Genomic DNA, 19,475 nt, shown 5'->3' with positions numbered 1-19,475 from the left:
GGTTTAGCTTGAAGGAAAGATAAAAGAATACATGATAGCTTGACATAGTAGAAGATTAGGAGATAGGAACATAAGGAACCAAGGAAAGCTGCAAGAAGTCATCAAGCTTACTACACGTGGCAGTCCTTGTATAAAACCTATTTACTTATTTCCATTTGCCCAAAAATTCATCTGCTCATTTAAACCTCCCTGTTGACTCGGCACTGGCAATCTGAGGCAGAAATTGAAAAGTGACAAAGATTTTAATAGAAACTGATACACCTTCATAAAGCACGCACACACACACAAACGAGTAAAACTTCCTCTCTTTGTCCCCCCCCCCCACACACACACACACACACACACACACACACACACACACACACACACACAAAACTTCCCCTCCTTTCTCTCTCCCTCTCCCCCTCACAAAGAAAATTCCCTTCTCTCTCTCTCTCTCTCTCTCTCTCTCTCTCTCTCTCTCTCTCTCTCTCTCTCTCTCTCTCTCTCTCTCTCTCACCCCACACAATCATACAAAATTTCCACTCCCCGCTCTCTCACACACAGACAAAACTCCCCTCCTCTCTCCCTCCCAACACACAACTTCCTCTCTCTTTTTCTCTCACTCTCCCAAAACACACAAAAACAACTCCTCTGATCTGTCACACAAACAACTTCCTCTTCTCTCCCCCTTCCCCACACAGACAACTTCCCTTTCTATCTGCCCCACACACAGACACACACCAAATCACCCCAATCAGAGGCCCTTCCCAGTACACCTTAGTTTCCCATTCTCCCCAGCATCTCCCAGCTGAGCGTTGGATCCCCGAGTGGTGAGTTATGGGGTGCAGTTCCTGTTATGAGGTGAGAAGGCTGTGTAAGCTCACGCGCCACCAAGCAAGGAGGGTGTGTTGATAACTGTGAGGAGAAAAAGCTTCTTCAAGGGTGAAACTGTTGTGCTCCTTACCTCACCTGGCGTGTGTGTGTGTGTGTGTGTGTGTGTGTGTGTGTGTGTTGATTGGGTTCCTGAGTGTGAGAGAGAAAAAGTGTGAGAAAAGTGTGAGAGAAAAAGAGTGTGAGAGAAAGAGAGAGAGAGAGAGAGAGAGAGAGAGAGAGAGAGAGAGAGAGAGAGAGAGAGAGAGAGAGAGAGAGAGAGAGAGAGAGTAATAAATCAAACAACAGTAACGGCCATAAGTAAACCGTACATAAAACAAATAAGTGCAAAAAATAATACCAAAACGTCACCTGGAACATTCTTGTGGTTTGTTAATAAATATAATTACCACCACCACCACTCCCTTCCCTCTTGCCCTTCCCTTCTTCCCCACTTCACTCCTCCCCCCTCACCCTCCCTCCGTCACTCCTCGTGTATCACTCATTTGTTTCTCTACTCTCAGATACTCCACTCATATTCTCTCAATTTGTCCTCCACACGTTTCTTGTTTCCATTCTCTTCCTTTACACTTCATATCTCTTCAAATTTTCTCACCTTTTCCTTTCTATCGTTCATTTATTTGTCTGCCACTTCACTGGTCTCTCATCACTTTTCTTTGCACATCCCTCCTACTCCTCATCCGCCTCCTCCTCTTCCTCTTCAGGCGTGAGACAAGAGCAAGAAACAGCAGGTATTCTTTCCCCCTCGCCAAGCACGTGTTAAGATCAAGATCCCCCAACTCTCAACCTTCAAAACCCACAAGAACACACAGACTCAATCACCGAGGGACTTCCACCCTTACGCTGCCTTGTGGAAACCCTGGATTTAGGAGATTGAACTACTGGGTAAAGTCGAGGTTTCAGTGTAATGGAGGAGTGCAGTGTCTCGGGTAAACTGAATTGTGTTTGCTTGAGGGAAACACGACAGCTTAAGGGTGAGCGAGTGGTTCTTCTTGAGGGAATGCGTGTCTTGTGCAGTGCGCGAGGGTCAGTCTATATGCATACGTAGGCCTGACAAAAGGAGGGACGGTGGGGGAGGAGCAGCAGGTACAGACGGAAGGTTACTTAGACGAGGAGGGACACCGTTACCACGCCATCCCACGCACCACTTGTCACGGTGATGGCGGGAGAGGCGGCAAGGAAGGGAGGGAACGGGAAGGAATGGGAGGGTTGGGGGAGGGAAGGACGGAAGATGAATTAGTGAAGGAGTGACAGGGTTGTTCCTCTGAATAAAGTGGCATTCGTTATTCTCTCACACACACACACACACACACACACACACTATGACCCAACAAAGGATGCATTTTTCGTCATCAGAAACATGAAATACGCTTGTTAACATCATAAGCATGTTCTATACTAACCACAATTCACGGCTACACTCCATCAACTCTGTGTCGTTGTTCTGAAATAAACGTTCTTGTCATTTTTTTACGTTTTCTATTCATGATCTCCTGTGCTGAGAAGACGATGCTGAAAGTGGTGGCGGTGTGGGTGTGCGCGGATGTTGTGGCCCTCACCGTGTCACCGAGGCGGGGCGGCTGGCTGGTGATGCTCCTTATGCTGCTGATAGGAATGGTCTGCAAAATTACTCTCGCAGGACTCTTCATCTTGGCGTATTTGCAGGGCAGGCCACGCAGCTTCAGACACTCCATAGGCACCTCCAGTTCCTCCTGCCTGTCGGTGAGGGCGATGGCGGCGGCAGCTGAGAGGAGGACGGGGAAGTTTCACGATGTACTGGCGGAGTTGGCGCACTTGTGGCACCTGGAGATGGTGGACGGAAGGACGGTGGGCCCTCAGCTGACCACCGAGAACCTGCTGGGGGAGGGAGCGTTCGGCCGCGTGTACAAGCTGGACGTGGCGGATGTGGAAGCTCCAGTGTGCATAAAGGTGGCGAAAGATCCACAAAGCGAGAATTTCCTTCGGGAGATCCGTAATCTGCGGCGTGTGGAGGGAATGAAGGGCGTGCCGCGAATGGTAGCGATCAGTGGGGCACCGGAGGGCTTCATCATGACCATGCACGGACGCAGGACCCTCGAGAACTGGCTGCGGATCTGGGAGAAGGCGAGACCGCGGGAGAGTGATGTGGCAAATGTTCTCCACAAACTGTGTGCTATTATGACCAAACTACACGCCCTTGGAGTCTGCCACAATGACCTGAAGGGCGACAACGTGATGGTGGAAGTGGACAGGACTCAGAAGAGGAAGAGGTGGGCCAAGTGCAAGGTCACTCTGGTGGACTTCGCCATGCTGGGTGATTACGGGGAGCATCCTTTGGGCGTCCAGAGAGTCATGTTCCTGCCGCACAACGACCCGGCGCTCATGAGGAAGGAAAGGGTGTGTTCTGAGGTCACTGATGTGTTCTCCATGGGTTACCTCCTTCACCGCACACTGCCGCTCCTTGCCTCGCATCGCCAGAGTGTCGCGGAGTGCAGCCAGAGAGCAATGGGCGCCTTCGAGCTTAGACCGTCCTTCGCTGAGATAGAAAAGGTGCTCAAAGACGCCCAGAAGTAAAGATAACAATGGCAAGAGGATTTCAGCTTTGACTTGCGAGTATTCTTCCTTGTGCCTTCTACGTACATTGATATCTAAAGAATAAGTCAGAGTATGTTGAGTTCATAATCTCTCTCTCTCTCTCTCTCTCTCTCTCTCTCTCTCTCTCTCTAGGAAAACAAAAACCACGCAGTTACAACAGTACAGTGGTGAATGGTGAGGCTGCCTATTAGTTCTGCAAGCGCCGCGCCTCCTCCTCCTTCTCCTTCTCCTCCTCCTCCTCCTCCTCTAGTCCTTGTACTGCTGCTCCCCCACCTCCTCCCTTCCTCACCCTCCCTGTTCTCCCCCTCCTGTTCCTCCTCCTCCTGTCTTCTTTCTCGTATGCCAACTGCTGCGCCATCTGGCCTTGTGAGATCAAGTTCCTCCGGGCAGAGCGAGACCCAGGAAGCGGAGAGATGGCCGAGAGACAAAGAAGAGGGAAGCGGGAACTGAAACTATATATAAACGGTGGGGAATGAGGGGAAATGATTGTACTTGAGAAATGCAAAGTGAATGTTCGAGGTAATGGTATTTTGGTGCTTTTTGGTTTTGTTACTCGTTATTAGTACACATACACAGGTAGAGTAAATGAAACTGTGGTATTTTAGGCCAATATCTTGATGGCAAGTAGATACACAGTAAAATCTTCAAGTTAAAGGTGTTTTTCTCTAATCGCTCCGTCATACTACACATGAACAGGTAGAAAGAGAGAAGTTGGGATACCTGACGCCAATTTCTTGATGGTAAATAGAAAAAAGAAAGCGAGTCGAGGTAATGGTGTCTTTTCGTCTCATCAACATCTAATACCACACATAGACAGAACGTAGAGGAAACTAGGGTACTCTGAGCGAAATTTCTTAAAGGTAATGAGAAATGTAAGTCGAGTTTTGAAGGTAAAGTTATTTTTCATCTCGTTACTAGTCAATGCTTCACATAGACAGTAGAAAGTATAGGAAATGAGGGTACCGAGGTCAATTTCTTGGAGGTAAATAGAAATGCAAGTTGATTCAAGGTGAAGGTATTTTTTTCTGCATCGTCACCAGCTCCCTGACTTTCGCCACCTGCACATCTGCATAAACGCTTGTAAGCTCTTCGGAAGGACGTCGATCTTTGGTTTCTCCTTGCGTGACGCGTAGATGACGTGTGAACTGCGCTAATTGGCCGCGAGAATGAAAAATGAAGACAAAAAACGTGTTCCAGACGGTTAGCAGGAAGAGAAAATGCGCCAATAACATTTTGCAAGACACGAGACAAAGGACTTAAGAAACACTAATGATGGATAAACTATTGAGAGAAAAAAAAAAAAGGTAAATAACATCGTGAGTAATTAGACTCAGTAGGCGACCCCTGAACACCTGCCTCACCTTAATTAACCACAATGCCATCGTCAGCACAGGTATTTCTTGCGTCGCTCGGTTAGACAATGCACTGACCGATCTTTGTATTTTTCAGCACAGGATAAGACGTTCTAATTAGTATTTTTTACTGATGCATTTATAAGTCGTTTGCTGTTGTTATTCGTGTTCTTATTAGTGTAATTATCGACTTCGTCATTGCCATTGTCGCTGTTATTACTGTTTTAATCGTAATTGTTATTTATGTTGTTATTATTATTATGTTCGTGTGTCTATTTATCTATTATGATTATAATTTTTGCGACTATCATCATCACTATCAATAGTAGTAGTAGTAGTAGTAGTAGTAGTAGTAGTAGTAGTAGCAGTAGTAGTAGCAGTAGTAGTAGTAGTAGTAGTAGTAGTAGTAGTAGTAGTAGTAGTAGTAGTAGTAGTAGTAGTAGTAGTAGTAGTAGTAATATGGTTACAAAAATCTTAAAAAAAACCCCCAAGAATTACAAAACTAGCTTCAGTAATCCTCAGAACTCATAAAAGAAACTTCCCAAGACGAATAAGCCTTGTAGCACACTCGTTATTCCCTGACTCCTTGCTCTCTCCCTGCACACTGACCTGCGCTACAGGAAAGAGACAACTTGAGGTAAACATAAAAAAAGAAAAAAAAAAATTGGTAGCGGGAAACACTTGCTTTGCCAACGGTACTACCAAGTCACACTAAACCAGTTTCTTTTCTGATCCTTCTTCGTCTGTGGATCAGGTGGGCCGTGCCTGGAGGGAGTGATTATCTGGTAGTCGATGATGGAGGGTGAAGAAGATGATGCGAGGTGTGGTGATGGTGGTGGTGGTGGTGGTGGGTAGATAGTGATGGTGTGGTGACTGTGTTCATAATTGATTAATGAGCACATATATATAACGGTGTATATTTGAGGTATATTACTACTACTACTACTACTACTACTACTACTACTACTACTACTACTACTACTACTACTATTATTACAGCATAATCTACATCAATTCAGTCTGTTACTTCATTGCTTCTCCCATTCCATAATTTCCCTTCATCTCTCTAACCTCCCTTAAACTTTTTTAAGCACAAAGAGAGAGAAAAAAGAAAGCGTTCAATCCTCGCCTTTTTACACTTTCTAGATATACAAGATGAAAAGATGAAAAGTCACGCAAGAAAAGACCAGAATAACGAGCACTGTTTTCCCTGGTCGACGTTTGATAAGACCCGCACATTAATAAAAGAGAGAGAGAAAGAAGAAAAAGATAAAAGGAAGTAACGTGCAAGAATGTATAAACAGGATGGAGAACTAATTTCGTCGTCTCCAGGAGTAGCAGAAGGCAGCGACTTAATAAGGATGTGAATCTTGTGGCTTTAACCGCAAAAGGAAGCTCCCTCACCTGGTATTGGCTTGAGTGGCGTCTGTGGGTGAGTCCTTGGGTGGCGGGGGAAGGAGGATCTCTGGCCGTGACCCCTGACCCCCTTCCTGTGTGCCGTCACGCCCCGGACACCCATTAGACCTACCACCGTCCTTGCGTTTCCTCAAGGAGCTCTCCGCGTCATCGCTGGACGCCGAAAGGTTGGAATCTGTGAGATCGGAGCTGAGGGCAGGGTCAAGCACGGAGGAGTAGGTGGGATTGGAGGGGAGGGACTTGGGGAAGGGTGGGGAGGGCGTAGTGAGGCCCGGCTCCCTCTTCACCAGCCCGAAGTCACTAGCTGTCAGCGTCCCCTTCATGCTGAGCGGGTGAATGGCTAGGTCCACCGGGGGAGCGAATTCCCCAGCGCCTCTTTTCTTGTTCCTGGCGGGCAGCGGCGGCCCCACCAGCTCGTACCCGTCGTCTTCATCCTCGTCCTCGCTGTTCCGCGAGTGCAGCGAGTCGCCGTCAATGCTGTTGCTGCTGAGGGCGTTGTGCAACGCAGCCACCGCCTCGCGCTCCTCCCAGCTGGTGACGGAGCGGTTGGTCTCCCTGCGGCCCAGGCTGTGGCGGGACAGGCGAAGAGAAACCTGCGGCTTAATCCCAAGTTCCGGCGGCGGCGCGTCTGGAGGGAAGGCAGTGATGGACCTCATGGAGCGGCGCGCCTTGGCCTTGAACGAACTGGAGCTGCGCAGCGAGACCCTCAGCTCGGAGCCTCGGGAGAATGAACCTGCACGGAACGCCTTGCTCTGCTTGGGCGACGGGAAGGAGTGGAGTGACGTTCTGAGGGTCGCGGAGCGCCTCACGCCCACGTGGGAATCTTTGTTGTAGTAGTTGGAGTAGTAGCCAGGCTTGACCGACGTGAAGATCTCGCGGTGGATGCACACTCCATTACACGATTTGTTCTTGTAATTACACAGGTAACACTCGCCGTGACGAAAGGAATGTGCACGCTGCAAGTTTCTCAAGGCGTCCGCTACAAATACTCCAGGCCGGCGTGGCTTTCGGGGAGAAGAGCGCCCCCCTTTGCTGCCGCGGCGCTTCGCAGAGAGCGCAGATAACGCTGAGAGAACGGAGTGCCTCTTCTGGCGGAACAGGGGAGAGTTATGGAGGTCCCTGACGGCGGCCAAGTCCACCACGTTGACGCAAGTGTTGCTGGAGACACTCAAGAGGCAGCCCATGAGGTGGGGCTCGCGGGGCGGGGGCCGGGGTCATAGCAACACAAGGCAGATCTCCGTGCAAGACGCGCCGCGAAGGTCGCCCACGAGCACGTGCAGGCCAGCAGTGTCGTGGCGCTGGCCTCTGGATATTTCTCGCTGTGAGGGCAGTGGTGCGGGGAGTCCCTTCACCGCGCCCCCTTGCTGTTACACAGGCTAATAGTGGTAATAGACTTGTGAACCTCCGTCTGAGTGGCGCAGAAGGAGAGGGACAGCTGCTACAGCCTGGCAAAGTATAGAATAATGCTTAAGTCCCCGTGCAACACTCCGTTATGTTAAACCAACGCAAACAAAACGCGAGCGCGCGGGGCCTTGGGAGGGTGTTCGCACCGGTTGTGACGGGCGGCGGCCGTCAGCTGGGTGCCGCAGGGGACGTTGTTGGGACCATACGGTAAAATGTTTCTGGTGAGCTTCGGTGGCCGCTTACGGTGGCGGTGTGAGGACAGGGAGCCGTCAACACACCCCGGCGAGGAGCATCACACGGGCAGGCTCTTGCTGTGCAGGCCGCCCACCAGACCCGCAGGCAACTACACTACGTACAGTGGGACGGAACGAAAACTATGATAAATACAAGTCATATTAGTCCTTGACTCTCACACAACAGCTCCACGCCGCCCTTGTGTGCGTGGAGGGGACGGGGAGCCACAGGGGAGGTTTGTGCTGAGGGAGGAAGGATTGGACTGCCTTCTCGTCACGCCACACCAGCGCCGGAAGCAGGCAGGCAGGTGGGAGGTGCGGCCGGTCACTCCGTAACTGATGGCACCCTGTTGTTGTCACACGTCCCTTGCGTCAGGTCCATCCCAGCCAGGCGGGAGAGTCAACACACAAGTAAAGCCTCGCCTCCTCCACACCCCACGCCTCTCCTCAGGCTTGCCGGACGCCGCAGTATCATACGGGTGAGCGGGCGACCTGAGCCAAACACTGAGCGACGTGCTTCCCCAGAGGCGCCTCGACCTTCCCCGCGAGTCACGTTGCCGCACAAAAGCACCTCTGTCACCCTTCAAGCACAGCTCCAGGAGATACGCACCGCGCCGCGCACGCCTCGCTACCGCCCGAGAGAATGAGAGAGGGAGAGTGTGAGTGTGAGCGGGGAACCCGGACCACCACCCACCACCTCGCCGTGCTACAGACTGGCAGCCAACACTTTACCAAGCCTCACCCCCCCACCCCCCGCCATTACTCCTCCCCCGTCCAACATAGCAGGTTCCCCACCTCTCTCTTCAAATCACCGCCCACTGCCGCCCATCCCGCGCCTGTCAGGGGCACGTGATGCCCCGCAAAAGAAAAAAAATATACCAGATCAGAGTCACTCGAATAGGAGAAAAGCAAAGGCAATCTTGAGTCTTCAGAAAGAAAACTCAAGCGACCACAAACTCCTGCTGAAAATGCTTGGCTAGATGACACCTCCCCCATTATCGGTCAGCACAAGTGACCCGGTCAGAAATCCGAGAAACCTTGCTCCTCAACCTGAACCCCACCAAGTTTTTGCCTGTGGGTTGTCGCACCTGATAACTGGAGTATAGATTAGAGAAATATCTATGACTATTTTGCCTCGAAATTTAGGAGCAAAAAAACAAGACCACCGTTACCGAATATCTTGAGGGAATAGTCTCGCTTACAAATTTTCAGGTACATCATTATCACACTGAAACATTCCATCAACCAATGAGGGAAAGCTTCACAGGGCAATAAAACCAGGGAACAATCTAAGCGGCACATAGCTTAATAACACAACACGACCAGGAACAAAACGAAATATCCCAAACACGCAAGACACTCGGAGGGACGCAAAAATAATACATCAGATTGAGAAAACCCCCACGAGCCTTCCGAAGAAGCTTTCCCAAATAATACCTCTGCGAACGCCCTTGATCTTCCCGTCATGCTATACCCGCATCCTCCTCCACCGCCACCACCGCAGCCTCCAGAAGGGAAGAGAGAGTGTGTGAGAGAGAGAGTTCCTGGGAGTCGCCGACAGAGTTCTTTTATAACCTTGTGACGAAATGGGAGTGACTGAGGGATGGAAAGGAGTGACTGGAGGGGAGGAAGGTAAGAAACACATGTAGAGCAGGAAAGAGGAATGACTGATAGGGATGACGGAAGGGGGAAAAGGATGATGAAGGGACGGAAAAGGATTACAGAGGCGGAGAGAAGCTGGTGTAGAAAGGGTGAGGGGAGGAACAGTGGGTGTGGCTGCTGTGTGTGACTGTGGACTAAGTGAAATTGTAGAAAGAAAGGTTTGCGTGCATGGTGGGAGGGAAAAAGAAGAAAAGCAGCGCTGGTGGTGGAGAGATGAGAAAAAGATATCAGTAATGTGCGGGAGAGAAAGCGATGTAATGAGTATTGAAGGGAAATACATTACAGTTACGGGCTTAAAATTTCTTGAAACAAAATATCGAAAAAGTATCAGGAAGGGGGAGGAGGGGGAAGAGGAGGAGGAGGAGCAGACAAAATGACTACTGGAGAGGAAATGCATTACGTTTACTGATGATCTTTGCGCTTCCCAAAAATGTTAGAGTAAATATTTTCTTGGTACAGGAAAGTTTACAAGCAAACTATCGATAACAGTTTTCTAACAAGTCCAAACACAAAAGATTACCAGATAGACCAGTTGGGTACAAAAATTTCTTCGTTATAAAAAAAGGAGACAAGTGTAGACACGTGTGTGTGTGTGTGTGTGTGTGTGTGTGTGTGTGTGTGTGTGTGTGTGTGTGTGTGTGTGTGTGTGTGTGTGTGTGTGTGTGTGTGTGTGTGTGTGCGCGCGCGCGCACCCAAACAAATCCACACGTGCAGAACATTATAGAACAAAAATATATACATTCCACATCACTGGACTCATCTTATGCCACCAAATTCTTCAATGTGATTGGCTGAAGACACACGAACCTTGCATTCTGATTGGACACTCGACCGAGAACTGGAGCGCAGGAAAGTAACGGCAAGGTACAAGTGGGATCGACCTTAATTGCTCCCGGTTCACAGATAAATACGCCCACACACCGGCTTTCTTCTTTTTTAGGCATTTTGTCTAAGCATTTCTTTTTTCGTAGCAGTGGATTTATAGTCCAACTCCAGGACGCCTAGAGGACTGAGAGTTGAATGCTATGTGGTATTGGTTATTGTGGTGGTGGTGGTGGTGGTGGTGGTGGTAGCAGTAGTGTATTTTTGATTAATTCTTCTGGGTTTTTCTTTAAGGACTGGCATCTCAATGGGCCTTTTTTCCTTTCTTGCCCTATACCAGTGCTCCTCTTACATAAAAAAAAGTAGAAATAGTGCTGGTAGTGGTAGTAGCAGTAATAGTAGTGATAGCAGTAGAAGTAGTAGTAGTGATAGTAGTACCAGCAAATCATCACCTCCATCACCACCCTCACCACCACCACCACCATCACCACTACCACCACCACCACCTCACCACTTGAACAATAACCACAACCGCTGCCGTCACCACCCTCATGCCCTGTACACCCAGTTTCGGCCGTTTCCAGGGACTTGGTGGGCTGGGAAGCGAAGGAACGGGTCAGGCAGAGAGAGAGAGAGAGAGAGAGAGAGAGAGAGAGAGAGAGAGAGAGAGAGAGAGAGAGATAGCGAGGTGTCTGAATAACATCTCCTGGGTCACATGCACGCCGGGTAGGCAGACAACAAGCAAGTTCTGGGCAGTGGGATGATGGTACCCCGAGCTCACTGCCCCGCCTCTTCGCCTCACCTGCTCTCATATTGGCCCGTGTGTCAGGTGAGTATAACGCCTCATGACCCGGGCACACGAGAGGCGAGGTATAAAATTCAATGTAACGTTTTGTTTATTTTTTTTTTTTTGCCTGATAAGCGGTTTAAGCATCATAGATATTAGTCAGCTAGTTTGTCTTTGAGTTCTTCGTGTGAACATCTAGACAGAATTGTTTGGGTGTGGTCACAGAGGATCATAAAGGAAGAACAAACAATAGATCTGGAAATGTTTGTGGTCTACTTTTAAAACATGAAAAGTAGAAGAAAAGTACTGATATAAAAAGATAAAAAGTTTCTATCTATCAATAAAGTGTGTTTTTTTCATTCTAAATTCTGTTCAAAAGTGAAACAGAAATAGTTAATTAAATACTGTTATATACGCACAGTTCCTATGAACTGGAAAGAATATTCGACATATGCAGAATATCTCTTCCTCTTCTTTTTTTTTTTTTTAGTAAGGAACATATTTAAATTAGCAGATATAAAGTAAGATTGAATTTTTTTACTAATTTTTTTTAAGATACAGACGTGGAATGTTTTAAATGCTTAGAAAACTTGGAAAAGGTTGAGAGGCACTGGGTCTGCTGCGCTTATATAGAGTAAGAGACACAGGACAGCAAAGATATAGGACACAGGACAGCAAAGACGAAGACTCCCTTGACTTGTACTCTTGTTTCCTGGCGTTTTGTCCACCATAGGTCCTATGATCTACTGACACTCCCCTTGCAGAACTAGACCAGTGATAGATTCTTAGCAGATCAGGGCAGGGGGGGGGAGGGGAAGAAACATAGTGGTAGTAAGTGTGTTGAAGGCTCCTCTGATAACCAATTGATACTCCTGTTACTGATCCACTGACTCTCTCTTTATAGACCCAGTGATAGATTCTTAAAAGTTCAGAGGGGTAGAGACTGAAGGCAAACGCAAAACACGAGACAGTAAGTGTATTGAGTTCATTATGTTGCTTTACTTCTCTCCTCGACTGTACTTAAGATTAGCGTGGCAGGTTTTGAAAGTAATGAATGTAAGAGACACACAACAGCTGTGTTTTATATCGTATCTATATCGGTATCTTTCGCGCCGTTATTTCTCGTAGTAAGAAGAAGTAAGGTTTTTCAGGCGGCCGCAGCTAAACCCACGAGGCAGTCTTTGAATATAATGAAGGCAAAGCGGTCTGGGTGAAAGAACACAGCAGGTTAATGTGAACTGGTACAAGAATCTCGTTATAAATATATTTTGCGAGGTTGATTACTGTTATTATTATAATTGTTATTACTATTATTATTAATAGTGATATTATTATTATTATTATTATTATTATTATTACTATTATTATTATTATTATTATTATTATTATTATTATTACTATTATTGTTGTTGTTGTTGTTGTTGCTGCTGTTGCTGCTGCTATTGTTGTTGCTGTTATTATTATTATTATTATTATTATTATTATTATTATTATTATCATTATTATTATTATTATGAAAAAAAAAATAGTTCGCGAAAAAGACAACCCTAAATAACACTAGAAAATACTGATTACACGAAGGAAAAAAGAGATAAGGAAAAGGAGGAAACAAGAAATCCAATAATGGCACAGTAAAAAAGGAAAAACGAAGAAGAAAAGGAAGGAGAAGGAGGAGGAGGAGGAGGAGGAGGAGGAGGAGGAGGAGGAAGCACCAAGGTAGGATGACGCAGCTGACGATGACAACACCACCACAAACAGATGGACACACTTCACTTTTCCCCTCGTGATGTTTTCCTTACACTTCAGTAAAGCCAAAAGGACACTGACTCCTTCACCTCCACGCGCCTGCTGCTCTCCTCCCACGCCTCCCACACCTCCTCCACATCCTGCTCTTCCTTTTGCCCTCCCCCGAGAAACGCAAGGAGAGAAAAAAAAAAAAGAAAAGAAAACAGAGAGGCAGCCAAGATACATCTAAGGTACATTTGTCATTTACCAGCATGACCACACACTCTCAAACACACTTAATTTTTACACCTGTCTGAAACCCATTGCCTTCATCTCACCTGCGTCACGTAAGACTCTCTCCCTCTCCCTCTCCCTCTCCCTCTCTCTCTCTCTCTCTCTCTCTCTCTCTCTCTCTCTCTCTCTTCTGATGGTCTGAGGGAACCAGGAAATACGAACACGTGACAGCAGCACCTACAGGAAAACCATATGGTGTGTGTGTGTGTGTGTGTGTGTGAATGTATATTTGTTGATACTTAAGTTTCGTGGTGTTTTAAAAAATTGTATGTCTTCTTTCTTCTTTTTTACTTTTCCTTCATTTCTTTTTTCTTCTCCTCCTCCTCCTCCTCCTCCTCCTCTAACTAATAAAAGCACTAGAGCAAGGAAATGAACGAAGTAAACTGTAGGAAAGTGAGAGAAATGTCCAGGGGAAGGACTGGGAGAGAGAGAGAGAGAGAGAGAGAGAGAGAGAGAGAGAGAGAGAGAGAGAGAGAGAGAGAGAGAGAGAGAGAGAGAGAGAGAGAGAGCGTTAAGGGAGGGGGAGATGGGAGGAAAAAAATAAGCGAAGCACGAAGAAGTAAAGTAACGAAGAAATAAGAGCAATGAGGCGTGAAGATTTCTCCTTTGGCTAATATTAGTCTTGCAGAGAGAGAGAGAGAGAGAGAGAGAGAGAGAGAGAGAGAGAGAGAGAGAGAGAGAGAGAGAGAGAGAGAGAGAGAGAGAATTATAATCACAAATCACAAATACATAAATCAAACATCTCTTTTTCTCCTCTCCTTTCCTCTCCCGTCAGACAGAAAACCAGACAACATATCTCATTTCTTCTCTCCGTCAAGCAAGCAGCAAGTCTTCCCGTTACTCAGTGCTTACTAATCTCTATGTAAATGTATCCACAACAAAATTCTTATATATTACCTCGTATTGGCTTCTGTTTTGATAAAGAGAAAAAGAAGTCATTAACAGAAGTTACCTCCAGTTTTCAAAGGTTCAGACATCTCTCCTCTGCCGACGCTAATGTGAAGGAGGAATATTTAATTGGGTACTGGTAGAGAAGTTTAATTTATCAGATCACTGGGAGCTGTAGCAAAGACTTCGTTAATATTACTGGTCCTGCTACTCTTACTGGTTAGGTTGATAGTGTTACTTCTGGTGGTGGTGGTGGTGGTGGTGGTGGTGGTGGTGGTGGTGGTGGTGGTGATGGTAATGATGATGACAATAATAATAATAATAGTCATAACAATAACATGAACATCAACAACAACACAACAACAATAAAAGCAGCAATAGAAATAATGATAAGAATAATGCACAATCTTTCTTAATATAAATGAGATAATCCTGTAATATATTTTTAATACGTAGAAGAAAGTCATACTTTCACACACACACACACACACACACACACACACACACAGAAATAAACAGTTAATGTAATCATTCTTAACCATTTTCCTGAGGCAAGTTTCAAGGCAGAACGTGGCTTTGTTTTTCTTTTTTTCTAACTAATTTTCTCGTTTTCTTGGACCTGTCTTGACCTGTGAGTCGAGGCTTTTCCCGTCTGCATCCTGGATCTCTCCCTGACACTTCAAATATACACCAATTTTTTGTATTTATATATCTAGAAGAAATACTTGTTTTATCTTTGACTCGTCTCCACCATTCCCCCTCAGACAGACAGATTGCTTGCCCTTGCACTCCAAAATAAACGCCATTTTTTTTTGTGTACTTTTAAATGAAGAAGAAAGGTTAACTCTATGCATGACCTCTCTCCTCCTCTCCCCATCCCCCCCACACACAGACAGACACATTACAATTCATGGTCGCTCTTGGACTCCAAATAAACACCTTTTTTCTTATAGTTTTACATTAGGAAGACAAATTTTACTCCTCTCCTCCTTCCCCCCCGACCCCCCACACACACAGACAAACACAGACACACACATTGCTACTCACAGTCGCCCTTGCACTCGAAATAAACACAAATTTTTAATACTTTTACATCAAGAAGAAAATTTTACATAATCCATCAGTCTTCAACTTTCGCCCCCACACCACACAAACTCACAGACAGACATTATTATTATTACTACTGACAGTCGCCCTTGCAAGAAAATTTTACATGATCCACCACTCCTCTCCATCTTTCCCTCCACACCACACAAACACACAGACAAACACATTACTATTCATTGCTCGTAATAGGGACACTCGCGAGCCGCCAAGGGCCAGCTGCCACTGTTGTGTTGTTATGACAAAGAGCTCATTTGCCGCATTCTAAAGAGAGCGTTCAGTTTTTCATAATGTTGTGATCTTATATCCAATTAAGGAGGCGTCAGTCTTCGCGGGGAGAGGGGGGGGGGTTGTGGTGAGAGAGAGAGAGAGAGAGAGAGAGAGAGAGAGAGAGAGAGAGAGAGAGAGAGAGAGAGAGAGAGACAGACAGACAGACAGACGGATAGGCAGACAGACAGACAGACAGACAGACAAACAGACAGACAGACAGACAGCCAAATGAATACATAGGGAATAAGAAAATGTGGATAACAGAAAATAAAAATGAAAAGAAGGAAACACAGAGACAGAAGCAAAGGAAGAAGGAACTGTCAAGAGGAAGTGTCAAGAGGAGGAGGAAGAGGAGGAGGGGGAGGAAGGGGAGAGAAAATACCATTAGCAATACAACACCCTAACACCACCGCTTTGTACATCACCACCACCATCACCACCACCACCACCACCATTACCACTACCATCACCACCACGCTATCCCCATTACTACTGTCTTGAAAACATGCGAAGGTTCTTTTCCCAGTACTGCCAAGCTGCTTCCACACCACCATTACCACCACCGCCACGCCATCAAGAGACCACACTGACACGCTAAAGGTTGCAAAATAAAGGAAGCCAGTGTTTTTAAGGATTCCCGTGTCTTATTTTAACATTTAACAGGCTGTAATGGACGTTATTCGCGTTTTTCAAAAGATACTTTAGTGATTTTAGTGATAGTTAGTCTGGGATTCTTTTATCACCTAATGGAAAAAAACACTGATGATTCAATTGATGTTTTAAAAGTTTCAGTGCGTTACTAATGGCATTTAACAAGCTGTAATAAACGTTAATTTGCTTTTTTCAAGGGTGATTCAGTGATTCTAGCGATAGTTTTGTCTGTTTCTTTTTATCATCAACTGGGTAAAACACTCATGACTCGAATGATGTTTTTAAATTTTTTTCGTTACTATCTCGACATTTAACAGGCTGTAATGGACGTTATCGGAGTGTTTTCAAAGGTGCTTCTGTGATTCCAGCGATAGTTTAACTTGGATTCCTTATCATCAATTGGAAAAACACTCATGATTCGACTCCTTATCGTTGTAGCGCTTCACACTAACCTCTCTGATATTCCGAAGTGTTTAAGATATTTATCAGTCTGTAATGGATGTTACTGGAGTTTTTCAAGGGAACCTTCGTGATTCTACTCATAGTTTTCCAATTCTACTTCATTTGGAAAAGAACGCACATGAAAACCTTATCGCTTATCTCTCTAGTTTCTGAAAGTAGATATTTTTGATAGCCTAAAGTGTTTGAGACGTTTAGCACTCTAGTGGCCGTTACTGGAATTTTTCAAAGACGTTTCTATGATTTGTGATAATTTACGAATTTTGCATTACCAATTGGAAAAACGCTTAAGAAAATTTGACTGATAATCTCTGTGGCCCTTGTAAGAAGCCCTCATGAAAGCCTCATGAAATACGAGGAGACTTGGTTCCTCAGCACGTCATCTTCAAAGCCTACAAATTATGAAAGAATTATTAAGTTTCTCTTCGTTTCTTGATGATACGCTGCCCATCACTACAGTAAAGTTTGATAGGAAAATTTTGCCAAATGCGAACAAAAGATAGCGTTTAGAAAAAGGGGATTCTAGATTAAGACAGATCAAGAAGTAACGCTAAGCTGGAAAAGTCTAGTATTGTAACAGACTGTAGCACTTCAACCACCAAGAATGCTGTCATATTTCAGATCGAAACAGAATCTTGCATCCTTTAAGAGTAAGAAAGTGTGTTTATTAAAAGAAAAGTGTATAGGAACGAGTAAAAAAAGAAAAATTATATATATATATATATATATATATATATATATATATATATATATATATATATATATATATATATATATATATATATACATATATATATATATATATATATATATATATATATACATATATATATATATATAGATATATCATTGTATCGTATGACCGTATGTAAAATTATCTAGGTAAGTGACCGGTTAACAGAAACCACGATTTTTATAGACAAATAATGACTGAACTTTCGGACACTAAGAGGGATCTTCAGTTGGGCTTTTCTTCGATATCTTCTGGTTTCCCTTCGCATAAAAGAAATCAAAGTATGCTTACCAAAGTTTGTCACTTGAGGAACAAACACTACACAAAGACAGATTCCGTTTCTTTAACTTATCTAGTGCATCTTGTAAGGTCCGTATATTCTTGCTCCAATCACTGTACCCTTATCAGAACTTGAGTAACAGAGACTAAACGAAGAGAGATCCCGTTCCATCAACTAGTGCATTTTTTAAGGTCCGTATATTCCTGCTCCAACCACTTTACCCTCATCAAAACTTGAGTAACAGAGACTAAGCGAAAGCAAATCCTGCTTCATCAACTAGTGCATCTTGTAAGGTCCGTATATTCCTGCTCCAACCACTTTACCCTCATGAAAGCTAGAGTAACAGAGACTAAACGAAGACAGATCCCGTTTCATCAACTAGTACATCTTGTAAGGTCCGTATATTCTTGCTAAAACCACTGTACCCTTATCAAAACTTGAATAACAGAGACTAAACGAAGGCAGATCCCGTTAGATTAAATGTATTATGTGACGTCAGATTCCGTTAAGACTTTCTAAATCGGCAAGTTTTAGGTAAACTGGTATTCAGCGGGAAAATAATTACTTAGATAGCAGAGTGTCTTATAGCGGATCATTTTTGCTTGCCATTAGCGGAGCCAGTCCCACACACTGATAAATAATAGAGAAAGAAGATGAATTGCTCCAAACCTGTTGCAACGGAGCGAGGGTGAGGAAGTGCAGGGCAGTGTTTGTAGTAGCCGCGGACATACCTGCAACAAGACGGACCTTGGTTAGTAAAAAAGTTAAAAACCAGGTTAGGAATAGAGCCTTGCACGAGAGAGAGAGAGAGAGAGAGAGAGAGAGAGAGAGAGAGAGAGAGAGAGAGAGAGAGAGAGAGAGAGAGAGAGAGAGAGAGAGAGAGAGAGAGAGAGAGAGAGAGAGAGATAATAAGACATACAAAAAACAAACAAAGACACACATACAAGGCAGAAACACACAGTAACAAAGATAAACCACAAATGACGAAAGTACCCATAAAAAAATACTAATACAAAGATTTCACGCGAGCCTGAATACCAACACACGTTTTATGAAGCAAGAAGCATGACATTCCTCGCATTTCCTGGCCATTCCTACACTCCTTCCCCTCCGCTCTCCTCCTTGCGTCTACAGAAAAAAAAGTTTCCTAACATTTCCCAATAATCCAGTACTTTCTCCCGTCCGCAGCTCATCTGACGGCAGGAGAGGCGGAGAGTATGGATGCTGCGGTAACGGAAGCACCACAAATTGCAGAAAAAAGTGATTCACGGGGGTAGTATGAAAAAAAAATGCGTTAATTAAATTTAATGGTCATGCCGCAGGAAAGTGTCTGCTTCCCCATTGGTTACTTCGGGAAGATATTGCATACCTCTTGGCCAATGGGGTGAGAGATTCTTACTCTGCTGTCTCATGTACCCGAGTCTCTTCCTGGTTTGTCTCCCTGTATTCTGAAACGCTTTGGTATTTCAGAAGGGCTATTTTTCAAAGACTACAGAGATGACTAGTCGGGTTCTTAACGCTATTACTACTACGATTTTTTTTTCCTAATATTCAAAAGATTAATAAAAATGGTTTGCACGGACATCCAAAAGAAGACTGACAGGGAGACTAATGTGTTCACCTTTTCTAGTGAGTGAGCTACAATAATAAGTGCGTAAAAATGTGATCTTGGAAGCAAATTGTACGAGTATAGCAATGAAGGAGAGTCATTACACCTTCATTACGGTATACAATTCACAGTACTAAAAATCACAGTGCAAATCTCTTTAACTACGATGAGAAACGAATGGTATTATAGCAATAGATTTTTCATTGTCTAGCTGGTATAATGTATAGATTTGGGTGTCGAATGAAAATAGAGATCTCAAGAGTGGTTATGATTAGGTGAGAAGTTTGGTTAAGTTAGATTAAGTTAGGTTAGGTTAGGTTCGGTTAAGTTAGGTTCAGT

General features: G+C 45.0%; 1 protein-coding gene across 9 annotated transcripts in view; it reads right to left on the bottom strand.

Moving 5' to 3' along the window:
* The window catches only part of LOC135089012 (espin-like), a 112,121-nt gene that overhangs the window by 43,999 nt on the left and 48,647 nt on the right, over nucleotides 1-19,475 (bottom strand). For 4 of the 9 annotated variants that reach the window (XM_063984140.1, XM_063984142.1, XM_063984145.1 and 1 more), the window contains exon 1: nucleotides 6,204-7,539. The exons of 1 other annotated variant lie outside the window; for it this stretch is intronic. In XM_063984140.1, the coding sequence (XP_063840210.1) occupies nucleotides 6,204-7,399 (1,196 nt within the window). In that variant the 5' untranslated portion in view covers nucleotides 7,400-7,539. Of the gene's footprint in view, nucleotides 1-6,203; nucleotides 8,553-19,475 lie in introns of those variants that run through there. 4 more of the 9 variants (XM_063984136.1, XM_063984137.1, XM_063984139.1 and 1 more) reach the window with 3 other exon arrangements.

The sequence above is a fragment of the Scylla paramamosain genome, chromosome 32 (assembly GCF_035594125.1).
Source record: "Scylla paramamosain isolate STU-SP2022 chromosome 32, ASM3559412v1, whole genome shotgun sequence".
Taxonomy (NCBI): domain Eukaryota; kingdom Metazoa; phylum Arthropoda; class Malacostraca; order Decapoda; family Portunidae; genus Scylla; species Scylla paramamosain.
This window is presented reverse-complemented; position numbering and strand designations above follow the sequence as displayed.